The sequence below is a fragment of the Sphaerodactylus townsendi genome, linkage group LG08 (genome assembly GCF_021028975.2).
Source record: "Sphaerodactylus townsendi isolate TG3544 linkage group LG08, MPM_Stown_v2.3, whole genome shotgun sequence".
Lineage (NCBI taxonomy): Eukaryota > Metazoa > Chordata > Lepidosauria > Squamata > Sphaerodactylidae > Sphaerodactylus > Sphaerodactylus townsendi.
The window spans coordinates 76,113,368-76,128,975 of record NC_059432.1 but is presented as its reverse complement, the minus strand read 5'-3'; the positions used below and the strand labels follow the sequence as shown (position 1 = coordinate 76,128,975).

General features: G+C 40.5%; 1 protein-coding gene across 2 annotated transcripts in view; it reads right to left on the bottom strand.

Annotated features, from left to right (window-relative positions):
* The window catches only part of CLSTN2 (calsyntenin 2), a 446,373-nt gene that overhangs the window by 73,770 nt on the left and 356,995 nt on the right, over nt 1-15,608 (bottom strand). Inside the window, exons 5-6 of one of the 2 annotated variants that reach the window (XM_048505807.1) lie at nt 4,856-5,005; nt 1,973-2,158 (exon numbers count right to left, since the gene is read on the bottom strand). In XM_048505807.1, coding sequence (XP_048361764.1) covers nt 1,973-2,158; nt 4,856-5,005 — 336 coding nt within the window. The remainder of the gene's footprint in view (nt 1-1,972; nt 2,159-4,855; nt 5,006-15,608) is intronic. The other variant, XM_048505809.1, reaches the window with a different exon arrangement.

Genomic DNA, 15,608 nt, shown 5'->3' with positions numbered 1-15,608 from the left:
CTCTTGAATTCACTGCAGAAATGACTATGACATATTAATAATGCTACCTTTGTTCTAGTTCTTGAATGTTGAAGAAAACTTAATACCATTTCAAATGTAAATATATGCATTGTCTAAGAATGGTAAGGAATAGTATATGAATACTATGATTGCTTTGGTGGGTGTGGGCGGAGCCATAATTCAGTATAACTGTACATTGTTAACATACAGAAGATCCTGCATGTCTTCAGTAAAAGGTCTTTAGCAGGAGCACTCTGTACCAATTTTAGTTCCCAGACACTCTCCAAGCGCATCCAGGAAGTTGTCCATCCTTCACTTGTTCAATTGCCTTGCTTAAAAATGGCCCATTTCAAACTTCATCCTTGATTCTGCTCAGCCACCATTTGTCCAATTACCTTGCGCAAGAATAGTACATTTCATACAAGATTATAGTTATTCAGATTTCCTTGGGCTCAAGAAACTTCATTTCAAGTGGCAGTACCATTATATGATTCAGGGCTGGGCTAACCATCCTCTCCCATAAAAAGGCACCCATTGCCATTCAAACCCATAGCTACCTCCCCCCCACATACCCCTAGCAGTTGGTGTCTCAAATTTCAACAGATTTGTATACATTGTGAAAATCAAATTATCTTTTAAGATCTATTTTAATTCCAAAGCAGAAATGGTTAGTTCAAACCTGTATAGTGATTGATCCATAATTGTGCCTAAATATTTTTGCTACTCTGCATTGTACTGTGTTGTATTCATAGTGCTATATGAGTGCATTTGACAAGAACACATTTAAAGCCTGGGCCTTTGCATAGTTTTCAACCTGCCAAGTATGCACCAGGCCCTTCATCCTTTTGAATAGAAGCACAATGTAGTCACAACTTCAGCACATGTCCTTAAAAGAAGCATAGGATGAAATTTTATTAGCTCAGACAAAAATAATGAATTCAGTTGTGCTACATCATTGGTGTTGAGGCAGCACAGAGGTGAATTAGGTCTGGTAATTCCATGGATGTCTAACACCAAAATCTGGTCATGCAGGGGTTTTTTTCAACAATTCTCCAGCCGGCTTTCTCCCCTTCTCCTATTTTTAGTTTTCACTTCAAGAAACAAAAGCAAAGAACAATATCTAAGTATCTTGAGAGGAAATTCATAGATAGTTTGAATCTCATGCTGTTGTATTTACTTTAGTTTAATATTTAAATTCCTCTGATTTCAAGTTCTGGGGTTACTATGTACTTTATGAACTGTTCCTAATTATACAAAGTATCCCTTTTGTTCCACAAGTCATTATTTTTCACTAATGAGTCAACATCTCATATTTTCTATAATCACATGGATGACACAATAAAAGAAATAATGAACATTCTTCTGTGCAAAGAATGTATTCATCAAATTACTGTGCATAATAAGGTCATTTCTGAGAAAACAAGCCAGCAGTAGCAGTAAATACAGTATGTGGTCAACAATTGTTGCTCCCCTGTTCAAATACAGTCCAGAATTTAAGAACTATCTTATATTTCATCCAACAATCAAGTTTCAAACACACAGACAGGGAAGAGAAAGTTATAAAACTTGGAAAAGTTGAAGGGTTTTAGGAATTCCATTCATTTGATTTATTACAGTAAATGTAATAAAATGTTCACATTTCCTGGCAATTGTCAAAATTTTGGGAGGCTTGCAGGAAAAGTTAGACCTTTACTTTTGTTCTTTTTTAAAAATGTCAAGAACTAAACATATTTGGCTAATGACCAAATTTCAACCTCCTTTTCATAATAAACTGGAAAATACTGTCATTCACCGAGGCACATCTGTACATGCCTTAAGTAAGCTTATCAATTTCTCTTATTTACCAGCATCCCTCAAGAATTTCCAGGTGAATTCAACAAATGATCAATTCTGAAAACTTGCTGATAAATACTGCTATACAAAGGCAAGCTGAAAATTTTACAGAATAAAAATGAAAAATACAAAAGTATACCACATAATTTTTGTAGAGATTTTTCAGAATATGTCTCACGATCACAGCCCTTTCCGATGTAGTTAGTCTGTAATTCAATAATGGTCTGAATGGCAGAAATTGGTCCATCACAAGTCTCCAGATGAATGCTGGGAAATAAAGGTATACTGCCAGAGCCAGGCTTGTACTCAATACGCTTATTCCAATCTGAAAAGGGGGAAAAATCATACTGTAACTAAAACTAGCAATTTCCATTATAGAGGAATTCTTCACATGCCTAATTCCCCATGTCTAATTCCCCAATTGGCCCTGTATGTGTGTGCCTAAATCAGAAAATTGGAGCCCTGAACAAAGATGATAGCTCTATCTGGAAACCTGAAAAAATCCAAGAGTTGCAGAAAAATATGAAATATTTTTTAAAATCTAGGATTGATCCCCAAATTCAAAGAAACAGAACATGAGACTTGAAGAAATGAATGTTCAGTGGCAGTTGCGACTGTTGCTAGTTGACCACAACTGTATTATCAGCCTACAAGCCTTGACTTCTGTTAGTAAAAGGAGGGGGGAGCAGGCAGAGCACTTTCCAGGACCGTTTTGCTCTTTAAAGGAGGCCTAACAAAAATAACCAAGAGGCTTGCATTACTCCCCTAGATGTGGGTGTTTGAAACTGTAGGCACTCCAGCAAAGCCAATGTGGTGCAGTCGTTAGAGTTTTACCCTGGGATCTGGGAGACCTACATTCAAATTCCCCATGAGCACGGAAGCTTAATAAATGTGCAAGGGGCCAAAAATCAAAATATAAAGAAGAAAGTAAGGAAAAAATAACTTTTTATATAAGATATAAAACTTGGCCTTTTTCTTTTCTTTTTTTTGTTCTTACAAGTATAATTTATAAATGTTTGGTAGAAATATTAGAATTTTAACATGGAATGTGAATGAATATATCTTGTAAATGCAGGTGAGTTTTTTCCCAGTTTTTTTTAAAAAGTAATGTCACATTGTATTGTCGAAGGTTTTCACCGCCAGATTCAACTGGTTGTGGTGGGTTTTCCGGGCTGTGTGGCCGTGGTCTGGTAGATCTTGTTCCTAACATTCCTAAAGTAGATCTTGTTCCTAGATATAGGCTCATTCCGCACACGCAAAATAATGCACTTTCAAACTGCTTTCACAACTGTTTTTGCCATTCCGCACAGCTTCAAAGAGCCCTGAAAGCAGCTTGAAAGTGCATTATTCTGCGTGTGTGGAATGAGCCATAGTGTGAAACAGACTTTTCTCTGTGATATGCCTCTGAATATGCCAGCCACAGATGCAGGCGAAATGTTAGGAACAAGATCTACCAGACCATGGCCACACAACCCAGAAAACCCACCACAACTAATGTCACATTGTTTGTCTACAAGAAACTCATATAAATAATGAGGGTAAGAAGTATTTGATTAATAAACAGATTGGTTTGGAATTTATAGACACCTGTGAGAATAGTAAGAAAAATAGAATTGCTGTGTATATCAAAGATGGTCTGAAACCCAAATTATCCGAATCAGATAAATCATTGGTATCAGATAAAAAGGGTAGATTTTTTTTGACTGGAATTATGTATAATGGTATAAAATTTTGGTGATTGAGGTATATGCACCAAATGGGGGAAAGGAGGAATTCTTCTGTGAATTCTTTGAAGTCATGGTCCAGGATTGATTTGATGTAGATATTAAAGCAAATTAAAGTATTGAATACAGATGTGGAAATTCTTCCAGGTATAATCTCAGACCATAAACTGGAATTGTTAAAGCTCAAAAACAGGAAGAACAATTCAGATAGTCTCTAAACAATACACTGGTATAAGATTGAGATATAGTGAATTATGTAAATCTAAGTTAAAAGAATTATTTGAATTAAATTTGGGCAATAATGTGGAAGACAGAGTAGTTTGGGACTCAAGTAGAGCTTTTATAAAAGGAATTATAATAGCTCACAATGCGCAGGAAAACAAAAGGGAACAAAAGTTACTAAAAGTTCAGGAAGAGATTTAAAAAGTGGAAACAGAACTATTGCAGATGGCCAAGAATGAAAATATTTTAGTAAGACTGAACGTATTGAAACAGCAAGTAGACATGATTTTAACTGAACAAATTAATAGACTGATGGAGGTGGTTAAAAAGATTTTGAATTAGCAAATAAACCTGGAAAATGGTTAGCCAGGAAACTAAGGAGATAATCATCGAAATAAATTGATAGATGGAATTAAAGAAGGAGCTGGCATAAGAGCATTACCACAGCCCTGGCCTAAATGCACAACTGACATTTTCAGTGGTGCTGGGGTCATGCCCCTTTGGATTGCACTGTTAATCAGCCAAAACAAGAAGGACAAACAGTAATAATAAAAGCCTTCGACAATATAGTAATAATAAAACTTCAGAATTACCATTGGCCCCAGTTTGCCATTGAAAGGGTAACGTATAGTTGCACCATGCAAATAAAATTCAGTCAGCGGGGAAGAGTGGAGGATGAGGAATTAGTTGTGTTATTTATTTATTTCTGATAGAAATGGACAGCAATTAAGGGATGCTTTTGTTGTTTCTAAGCAAAGAGTCACAAAGCTTTATTAATACTTTCTGCCACTTGCCTGTTATTGAATTTCTGATTATGAGACTACCAGGTCTAGGGATATACTTTGGGCTTACTTAAATATATTGTGTACTTGCCTTATTTCCTCAGTTTTTTTGCTGCTACTATTATTGCGGTATTAATTGCTTTAAATTGCATTCTTAAATTGCAGTATTTTTACCCACTTTGAGAAATGTTAAAATAAAAAGTTCAAAAAATATTGCAGAACTGGCAGTGTTTTCTTTCTACCACCAAAGAAAAGGTAAATCTCTTATCTCTAAAGAAACAGGACTCTACAAACCTTGCCATCCAGGTTTACACACAGGCTTGACTTCAACTTGCACCAAGACATCTTCAGTTGCACGCTTTTGCCCACAATCAAAAGCAGTTACCATTATCTCATACTGGTGCTGTTTGTCATAACTCAGTTTTTCAGTATTTCTGATATTACCTGCAGGCACAAAACAGGATTATAATCTACATAAGTTTAGTGTTAAGACACTATGCCCACACATTTTCCATGATAAAGATCTGTAGCAAGCACACGCACTATACAAAAAGGCTACCAAAAAAGGAAAAGATGGCAGAAAGCTAGAAAAGAAGAGCAATATAAAGAGAAGGGAAAGAAATGATCTTCTCAATCATTTCTTATCTATATGCCATTAAAGGTATTCGAAATCGAAATCGAATCATTTCTTATGCTACAGTAAGAGGCCTTCTAGTCTCTCACCATGTTGCTCACTGAGGAGAGGCCTGGTGTACTGGGGTTGTGCTAGGGAGGCCAGCCTCCAGGTGAGACCTGGGTATCCCCTGGATTTACAGCTCATCTCCAGATTACAAAGACCAATTCCCCAGGAGAAAATGACTGTTTGGAGAGTGAACTGTAATGGCATGGTATTTTATAGAGGTCCTTGTCCTCCCCAGGTTCCATCCCCAAATCTGCCAAATCTCTAGCAGTTCTGCAACCTAGAGCTAGCAACCCCATCCCCCACCAGCGGCCACAGGGAGACCTAGCAACCCTAGCTAGTGCTCTTAGACCACTTCCAGCAAAAACTGTGGTCTGGCAACATACTCTTACATTAACATCTTACCCTTATCCCTCTTCAACTTGATTCTGATTCTTTGTGTTAAACGCAATTATTTCATGCATAGGTGTTATTTCCTATGCAAATGCATAGGAATGCACGATTTTGAGGACTGTATTCTGAGTTGGACACCAACATTAGAAAACATTTCAGTTTTAAGCAGAATCAAAGTTTAATAATGAGGTTCCTTCTCTGCATAAAGTTGATCTACCTTTAGATCCTCATTTTTGTTGTTCTTGTCTCAAATAAATCCTGGACTGAACCACTGTATGGCAGTTCAGGGCTATCTAAACACTGGCTCAGATCAAAGATCAAAGTACTTATTATATATTGTTGTTGTGAACCGCCTAGACCCTTCGGGGATGAGGCGGTCTATGAAATCTAATTAATTAAATAATTAAATAATTACATACATACATACATACATACATACATACATACATACATACATACATACATACATACATACATAAATGCCACACTGAGAGGCCTGCAGGCCTGCACTTTATGGCACAAAGTTAAAGGAAAGCCTTTCCTGTTGCCATTTCATCTGGGCTAAACCTTATGACTACTCAGCACAAGGCTAAATGGCTTTATTTATCCAGGACTTCTTATAGGCTGATGTACCTGTTACATAGTAGTGTAACTGCAATGGGGACATCCAGGGACAAACGCCCCAGGTGTGCCCGGTTGAGTCACATGGTGGTCGGAAAATCGCTCCCCACACTTTGGGCCGAAAGGTAGGCCTTCGCCTACCCCTCAGGTAGCAGACAACCCGGCTGCTGAGCAGAGCACCCAGATGCCACCTAGGTGGGCCTCTTGGTCCTTCAACTGACTTGGCTGCTGGCCAAGGGGTGGGCCGAGGCCCACCCAGGTGGTGCCTGGCTGCTCTGCACAGCAGTCGGGTCATCAGCCCACCCCTCGGGCAGCAGCCAAGCTGGCTGCAATGCAACTGGCTCTCACACCTGGCCAGTCCTCTTGCGCTGTGGCCATCCTCTCTGCCCAACAGAGCCAGCTGTGGCACAACAGCTGGACGCAACATGAGAGCCAGGTAGAGAGGGTGGCCGCAATGCAGCTAGCTTTTATGCCTGGCCAGTCCTCTCGTGCCACGGCAGGCTCCATTGGGCAGAGGGATGGCTGCGGAGAAAGAGGACTGGCCAGGCGCAAGAGAGGGATGTGCCACACCAGCTTCCTCCTTTGCGTGCTGCCCAGTGAGTAACCCTTCCCACTGTAACGACCCAAAGGACCCCCAGAATATTATTTATATATATTTCTGCTTCAAAAATCATATTGGCAGAAGCCAGTTGTCATACACTTCTCTATGCAGGTAGCAGCATGTCCAAAGGTCAAAACTACTTTAACAAAAGCTGAGTTAAGATAATGAGTTACTCCAGCATAACCTGGAGGTCTCATTTTGTTTGTGGGCATGATCTTGATTACCACACCTTGCAAAGATACTGTTAAAACAAAGAATATGGAAAGCCACTTTAGCATCAGTTGCTGAATTTTACTATCTCTTCTAGCAACAGATGGTTGTTTCCTTGCATTTCCCCAACCTCCAGATATGATCTCCCCTTGGCCAAAGGAAAGAATCCCATCCTGAATCAATCGAAGCCTCATTCAAATCCTGAATACTGAAGGCCAAGAAGACTGTACAGAGTTACTTTTGCATAAGAAAAGCCATTCTGTGCTTCCTCGATATAACCTAGGACCAATTGAGCTCCCATTGTCCCAAAGGTTTAGAACAATAGAAGAGCTTTTAGATAGGGCTCAGCCCAACAAATGCCCTTTTGAAGCATAGAGGAAGTTCCAGAAAGGAATTTAGAAAAAATGAAACTTAAAACTCACTTGTTCCTCGCTCCACCTGGGCAAAAGGGTATATAAAGTTTGAAAAGTTCACCCGACACATGTGTGCTCTTACTTTTAGCCTGTAGTACCTTCCTTGAGTCTGGTCCAAGGTTTGAGGCCAGCGATATCGTCCTTCGCCTGGATTCAGATGCTGGTCATTTGAATCCTTGCCTTCTACAAGATCTTCTTCAGCTGAATTTAGGTAACGTATTACCCTGAAAACTCCCCTCCATTTCTATCATCCAATCTATCTTTTAAAACCTTTTTATATCTCAGGAACTTGAATGTTTGTACCCTTATGTCTTACTGTGTGTTTGTATTTTTGAACAAATTTATATAAAACATTTTAAATTCAATTTGGACTCTTGCTTCTCTGTGGAATATTCATTGCCAGAATTCCTTCCCCGTATTATACAGTCTAAAAGATCTCCTCTTGGCCCCTCTCCTGATCTGCCAATGTGAGTTCATTCCCCTTTGCTATTTTTAAAAAGTATATGTGTGCTGTTACACTTTTAGCAGCTGGTGGAGATTCCCTTCAATAAAACCCTTACCCCTGTTAAGGCCATAACACCACCATGTAAGTGAAGCATGGGGTGCAGGGTGTGGAGGGGCGGCGTGGAGGCCTGGGGGGGCCAGAAAATGTGGTGTTTGCCCCAGGCCCAACTATGCCTCTGCTTTTACATATATATTAAATGTATTATTGTTGGCATGGAATTTCTAGCTGTGCACATTGGTCCAAAGAACGATGTAAAAAAAAAAATCAATGAGTGCCACGGTTGCCAATCTCCATGTGGGGTTTCAAGTTCTTCCAAAATTACAACAGATCTCTAAATCTTTGAGGTCAGTTCCCTTGGAGGAAATGCTGTTTTGGGGGTAACTTTATGGCATTATACCTCAGTGAGGTCCCCTCCCACCTTCAATCCTGGCCTTCACATGTTCAGCTCTTCAGGAATTTCCCAACCCAGGCTATCAAACCTGAATTGAGCACCCATTATTAAGAACAAAGAAAATGACGCAAAACTGCAAGCAAGTTTTTGAAATCTCTATAATTCTTCCTCAGTCTGGATTTTTTAAAAAGAGGAATAAAATCAGGTGGCATGCAAGAGGAGGGAGGGTGGGAGGGGTAGCATGCAAGGATGGAAAAAGTTGGGGCCCAGCAGCTGGACATAACCCACCCACCTTAGTGAAGGGAGGGGAGGGAGTGACATGCAAGGGAAGGGGATGGAGGGAGGGGATGGAGGGAGGGGTGGCATGTAACGGGGGGAGGGACCTGGAATCTGGACATAGCCCGCCCACCCTACTGGAAGGAGAGGGAGGGAGGGGGAAGGATGGCATGCAAGGGAAGGGGCCCCGGCATTTGGACATGGCCCACCCACCCTAGCGGAGGGAGGGGGAGGGGAGGGAGGGGTGGCATGCAAGGGAGGGAAGGGTCATAATTTGTCTTGTCCTATTTGGAGAGTCATACAGACTTATGTATGAAATGCTGAGGCACAATGCAGAGTTGGTATCAAGCCTACTTGGCCTTGGGAGAAGAAGATGGTGAGAGCAATGACAGTCTCCATTGTGACTATAAAGACCAGGGATTATGTCTCTCCTTGGATAATAAAGAAAGCTGATAGGAGGAAAATTGATTAATTTGAAATATGGTATTGGAGGAGAGGTTTATGGATACCATGGACATTCAAAAAGAAAAGATATTGTCAGTTGTTCATGCACCTGGTTGATTTCCAAGAAGAACAAACAATGGTGTTATATGTGATACCTGTAACAAGACTTGCATTTGCAAAGGTCTGGAAACAAACAAGTCTTCAAAATAAAAGTGATCACCTAAATAACATTAAACATATGACTTTTAAAATATTTCAAGATGTTAACAGACAATTAAAAAACTTGCACACTATATAGGGTAGATGATGTTTCTCCTTCATAGCAACTATTATGAATTTATATTTTCATATATAAATGATACTTCTGGGTACAAATGACTAAAGAATTTCAAAATACCTTCTTTTGATTTTGTGCAGTTGAACTGGGAAAGTGAATTAGTGATGGAAAAAACCCACTTTGGCAAATCTGACCAGCTTTTCAAAATTACACTTATTGTGGAACCTGATAAAAAAATAAAAATCTGCAGCAACAAAATCAACCTGACAGAAGCATAAACAAGACAAATCATTTGTCCTGGTTGCAAAAAAAAATAGCAATGTTCACAACAAAAAGGGAAAATGTAAATTGCTTTCACTATCTGGAAAGGATAGGAAGCCTTCTCATTCTAAAGAATTCCATGTAATTAATGAGTTCAGCATTTTAATTCAGGCCATTTTTGCTGAATGACAGTTCTTTCTCAACCTGAACCTTGGAAAGTATAATACATTATTTGCATTAACAGATTAAAGTGTTCTGTAGCTAAGGGAAGTTTAATTTTTCTCATATCCTAAAGCTGTGCTCATTTTAAATAGGTATGTTCTATTCTACATATTCCATAGCTTGACTAAAGTGAATAAATATTTCACTCAGAATATTGACCCTTTCACTACCTGAACCTCTATAATAATTTGTTTGAGTCTTGAAACCAAATATATCAACACAAGCTGACTGGGTGCCATCCAACTCTTTAAAATAGAACATGAGTTCTATAGAGAACACAACCTTAGAGACCCACTGTAAACCTCACTTGGGAACACTAAAACCAACACAGCAACATAAACAGTGGTGGGATCCAAAGATTTTAGTAACAGGTTCCCATGGTGGTGGTGGGATTCAAACTGTGGCGTAGCACCAATGGGGCTGGGCGGGGCACAACAGGGGCATGGCTGGGCATTCCAGAGGCAGGGCATTCCTGGGCGGGGCTGTGGCAAGGATGCAGCCGCTGCGCCAGTCCTTGGGCGGGAAACGAATGCATGCAGGCGCAGGCTGCCATGCCGCCGCGGATTGCACCTCCTGCTAGACTGCTTCAAGTTCTGTGCGCTACTGCTGAGAGGAGGGGCGTAACTAAGGCAAAAATCATGTGGCAAAATCACCAATTAGTAACCACCTCTCGGCACACACAAATAATTAGTAACCTACTCTCGGGAACCTGTGAGAACCTGCTGGATCCCACCTCTGAACATAAAGTATGGTATGTCAACATCCCCAGTGGAAATAATACTCCATATACTGTTCATGTGTTAAGTGCCATCTGGTTCTTCTGACTCATGGTGACCCTATGAGTCAATGTTCTCCAAAATGTCCTATCATTAACACCCTTGTTCAGAACAAGGCTTGGTCTTCCCTAAATAGCCTGATATATTTTTTTAACCTTGGGAAAGGTTTTTATGTGGGAGAGGGGACAAGAACAGAGGGCTTGTTCATGTGCATTATGCACCATAAAGTCACTTCTGATTTATGAATGAATGATCTCCAAAAATCCTATTATTAACAGTCTTGCTCAGTTCTAGCAAACCATGCTAGTTCTAGCAAACCAGTGCCATGGCTTCCTGTTGTACCCCGGACTATTTAATAACAAGACTCTGTTTTCAGTTGATTTTTTAAAATTATGAAATAGTTTCAGGAATAAACATCTAGACTTCTGTTGCCAGAATTAAGCAAAGCCAATATTTCCATCACCATTATACCCCACATCACCCCCTAAATCCCGTCACTTCACTCAAAGTTATAGTTATTGAGGAGGTAATGAAAAAAATAATTAAGCATATGATCTCACTCATTCTGCAGATACTGAATTCCCCTTTCATGCTGCAATGACACATCAAAAGGAAACAAGGTACTTAAATTGTGCATATATAAAGTTTCTATTAACTTTCTTTGAATAATGTATACTTGGTAGAACATTATTATGCTACAGTAGCTACTCAACAAATTTACTATTGGGGTATCTTAGTTTGCCCAACTTTTCCTTTTATGTGTATTCTGCTTTTGTTCTTGTTACTATTGTTTTACTATGTGATATGGGAGCACAGTTCCCCAGATTGCAGTTAGTTCAATCAGTGTTAGCAGGTTTCTGAAACTTGCATGACATACCAACTGTCCCTTGGAAATCATTAAACTGTGCATCTCAAAACATACTGAATATTTAATAGCTTTTATTAAATTTCTAGGTTTGAAGGAGTATTCTAAACGGTTACTGATTTCAGTTTTTAACTGATGTCAAAACTACAATGCATGTAGTTTATGCTAGCCTTGAACTACATACAGACACAGAAATAGCCCTGAAAAAACAATTACAGCATTTAGAAATTAAGCTGAAAGGATGAAAAATCAAAACTGTTTTAGATACAGGTTCTTCGAATTGTAATTTAAAAAATATTTGAGAAAAGATAATAGCTGAATACTACACAATCTGGAAATCTGGGTAAAACAAATAAAAGCCATTGAAATAATTTTAAATGATTACTTTCTTAGGAATATTCTATGTATTCTGTTGCTGGGTTTTTTTTCCGATTTGGTTCTATTGGACTCAAAAATTTTCAGAAAAGCTGAAAAAAGCCAAATACACATATCAGCAAATGGGGAGGGGGTTTGGCTTTTTGGGGATATTTAGGTAGAAGTCAGATGGTGGACGTCATCTCAGGTGTAGGTTTTCCCTCTTCTCTCCCTCCCATCCCTCTAATGTTCTCCTTTCCCCTTCCCCCAGGGCCTGTTGTGTTCCTTTTCTGTTGCTCATTGTTCCCCGGGCCAAATTCTGGCTAACCCAGGAAAATCAAGTGTCTAGCTACCTTTCCTGCATAGCAACCTAACAGACCCTGGCTGATTACCCATGGCTGGCTCTGCCTCACCTTGCCCCACTCTGGTGCAAAGGTCACGCCAGGCGTGCTCTCACTTTCCACAAGTGGGACAAGAGGAAGTGCGTTGGGACAAGAAACCTTGCCCTGATGCATTTCCTCTCTCAGTGTGCCACAGGGTGGAAGCATGTTGGGACAAGATTTTTTGCCTCAATGGTCTTCTGCTCCTAGTGCATGCCAGAAGGAGGCTTGTCAGGACAAGATTTCTTGCCCCAATGCGCTCCGGGGGGATAATTGACCCCTGAAAGCTTTTTAAGCACTCTCCCTTACAAAATCTAAGATTTTGTTTTGTAAAAAATCACCTAACCTGATTTTGTTTCAAAAGCATCTGATTTTTGCAATCCAGATTAGCACTGCAGCAGTCTAGCAAAAATGCATTGTAGCCATTGGTTAAATAGGAAAAATTCAGCCTGCTCGCCTATTTTTTTTAAAAAAGATATTTCTCCCTCTCCTTCATGTTGCCCTGGAAACCAGCCAATGGGCAGAAAAAGGACAACAGGAGATTTCTCCTTCAACAGTAATCCAGCAAAGGGGGAAGCACCTTTTGTCAGCCTAGTTAAGTAGAACCCACTTGGAAGCTCAGCAGAGCACCAGTCAAGGTAAATTTAAAAGGGAGTTAAATTTAATGCCCAATTGTCAGTCTCACTAATGGGCTTTATTTATTTTTTTAATTAAAAATATCCTGATGTGTCCTAACATGGTTGGGGGAAAACTAAGAGCTATATCTAGCCCCATTTTGCTGATCTGCTATCTGCCCGGGGACAGACAACAGCTGTCATCATAAGTTTTTTCAAAGCAGAACTGTAGAAGAAGAACTATATTTACTTGAAGCAGGCTCAAGACTCATATAAATAACCAGGTTTAAACTAATCAGAGGAGAACAGAATGATGTAAGTTGCTTTGGGTCCCCAAATATATATACAATTACCTGGCATGTAGCCATGGTTCCTCAGTTCTAGTAATAGGAAAAACTGGTCTTATATATGTCTTATACAAGTTCAGTTGGAGATTCAAATTTGGGAAATCAGGAGAGGACAGATTTCCCTTGCAACTTCTCTTCCTGTCTTTGCTCCTTTAGTTAGTGCAGGGATTTTATCCAGACAAAAGACACTTAATGCCTTTTACGCAATTAGAGTTAATAATATACACCATTGTTAAAAAGTGCAATCAGTCTGTTTACATGAGTGCCTAAAGTTTTATTTGATAATATATGGGGGTCTCAAACTCACTTTTAATTTTTTAGCATTTCTCCCTTTTCATGATTTAATTTTTAATGGGAAAATATATTAAGGTGTTTCAATAATTTACATGAAAACTTTTGTTCTTTTAAAAAGCAGATTTATCTCTTCCAGGGACAGATGTGGATTTTGTCAGACTCATTTTATGGGAAAAGAATGACAATGCAAGTTCTCATACTTTACTGAGGCAGTCCATAACTATGTTACCTTCCTTGCTACCCTGCACACAGTCCCTAGTTATGAGCTGAATTTTAAATGCACTCTGTGCACTTTCTAAGCTCTCTTAGGTCGATGGTAATAATTCCATCAAGTTTCCATTGACTTCAGCCAGCTTGAAAACAGCCTCCAGGTGAACAATATCTGAAACTAGTTCATTCTTGTGACAACTAAATAGCTAACAACTTACCTCTCTCTCAAGGTCTGGCAGGCACTCTAGCCATTAAAAAAATCTCTGCACAGTTGGCCTACATTATAAGCACAGTTTCAGTTTGCACAGTGCTGTTAATGAATGCAGTCCCGATGATCACATAAATCTTAATATCCCCTACAGCTAAATAAAAAGTTGCAAGCTGATACATCTATGGAGTACAAGATGGTGCTCTAGAAACACATTTAATCATGTGTGGGAGACTGAGCCATGAATTGCTTAGGAAAAAAAGGAAATAAACAGTCTTGCTATCACTGAGATGCAAGACCCATAGGGCTGAAATGCATATGTGAGATTACAAAGAAAGGAAGGCTTCCCCGTTCTCCTAAATGTAAGGTAATGTTCATGAATCCATAGCACATAAGGAAATACAATAACAACTCTGACTAATTACCACAGAACCACTGTGGACATGCACATCTGGCTGCTGAATCTAACTAATCTGACTGGGTTCAAATACTGTTCAAAAGAAAAGGGACATTGAATATTAAAATTGTGGATCATTTTGCCCTGCCCCACATTTTTCAAAGAAGGCAGAAGACAGGGCTAGAGATCTTCCAGCCAATAATTAGCTTAACAGGATATAATTAGATTAAAGGGGTTAAAAGGAGTTACTTCCCCTTTCTCACAGTCTTTTGTTGCGGTTGTCACACCCCCAGTGGTGTGGTGGGGGGGGGAATGGCACATGGGGCAAAATGGTGCCTGGCCATATATCCCGTAGTTCTTTGCCCTCCTCACACACACCCCTGTGCCTCCCACTCACCTTAATTTAGCCGGCTGCAAACATCAGCTGGCTGAAAAAGCAGCCTGGTGGGAACTACACTTCTCAGGAGATCTTGCGAGCCCCAACTTTGCAGCTGACTGAACTAAGGTAAGGGGGCGCGTGGGGGGACTACACTTCCCAGGAGACCTTGTGAGCCCAACTCCTGCAGAGGCCCCCGTTGGGGGTGGGGAAAGGACCTTTGTGGTTTCCACTCCTGCCGCACCAGTAGGCTGCTCCAGGCTGCTGGGCCTGGTGAGGCGGGGCAAGGGGCAAGGGGGAAAGGGGAGGGGTGTAGGGATGATTTTCCACCCCTATGTGACTCCAACAGTGCTCACCCAGGGAGTGCCGCCCCCCAGCCCCGCTGCAGCTATGCGACTGCCCACCCCCTCACATGTAATAACACAGGATTAGCCAGTTGCTATTAAGAACCAAGCAGGAATTTTTAGGATATCACCTGGTTGGCTTTTGAAGAATGTTCCTGAGAGAAGTGTTTCAAAATGTTCCTGAGGGAGGAGTGTTTAACTCAAGAAGCCTGGTTGTACAATGATCAAGTCACAGCTAGTTGGCAGAAATGCAGTCAGTTGCTCCAGTTAGGTAAAGAAAATTGGCAAGCACCCTGAGGCATTGGGCATGATGGAAGGTGTGTCCAAAATGGAACATCGCATGGCTTTTTGCTGGATGTGTTGGGAAGGAACACCCTTGGTGCTGAGCAGCATCTTTCAAATTTTGTAGGGGCCTTAAAGTATGTCAGGAGAGCAGTGACGTAGGTATAGATTTTTTATGGGGGGTTGGGGGTGGGACCACACCCCACCCACCCCTGGGGTCATGGCCACCCCTCCCCAAGCCCCCCCAGCCTCAGTGCTGATAAAAGCAGCTCTCCAAGGCCAGTGATGGCAGACTCCCCTGCCCTGC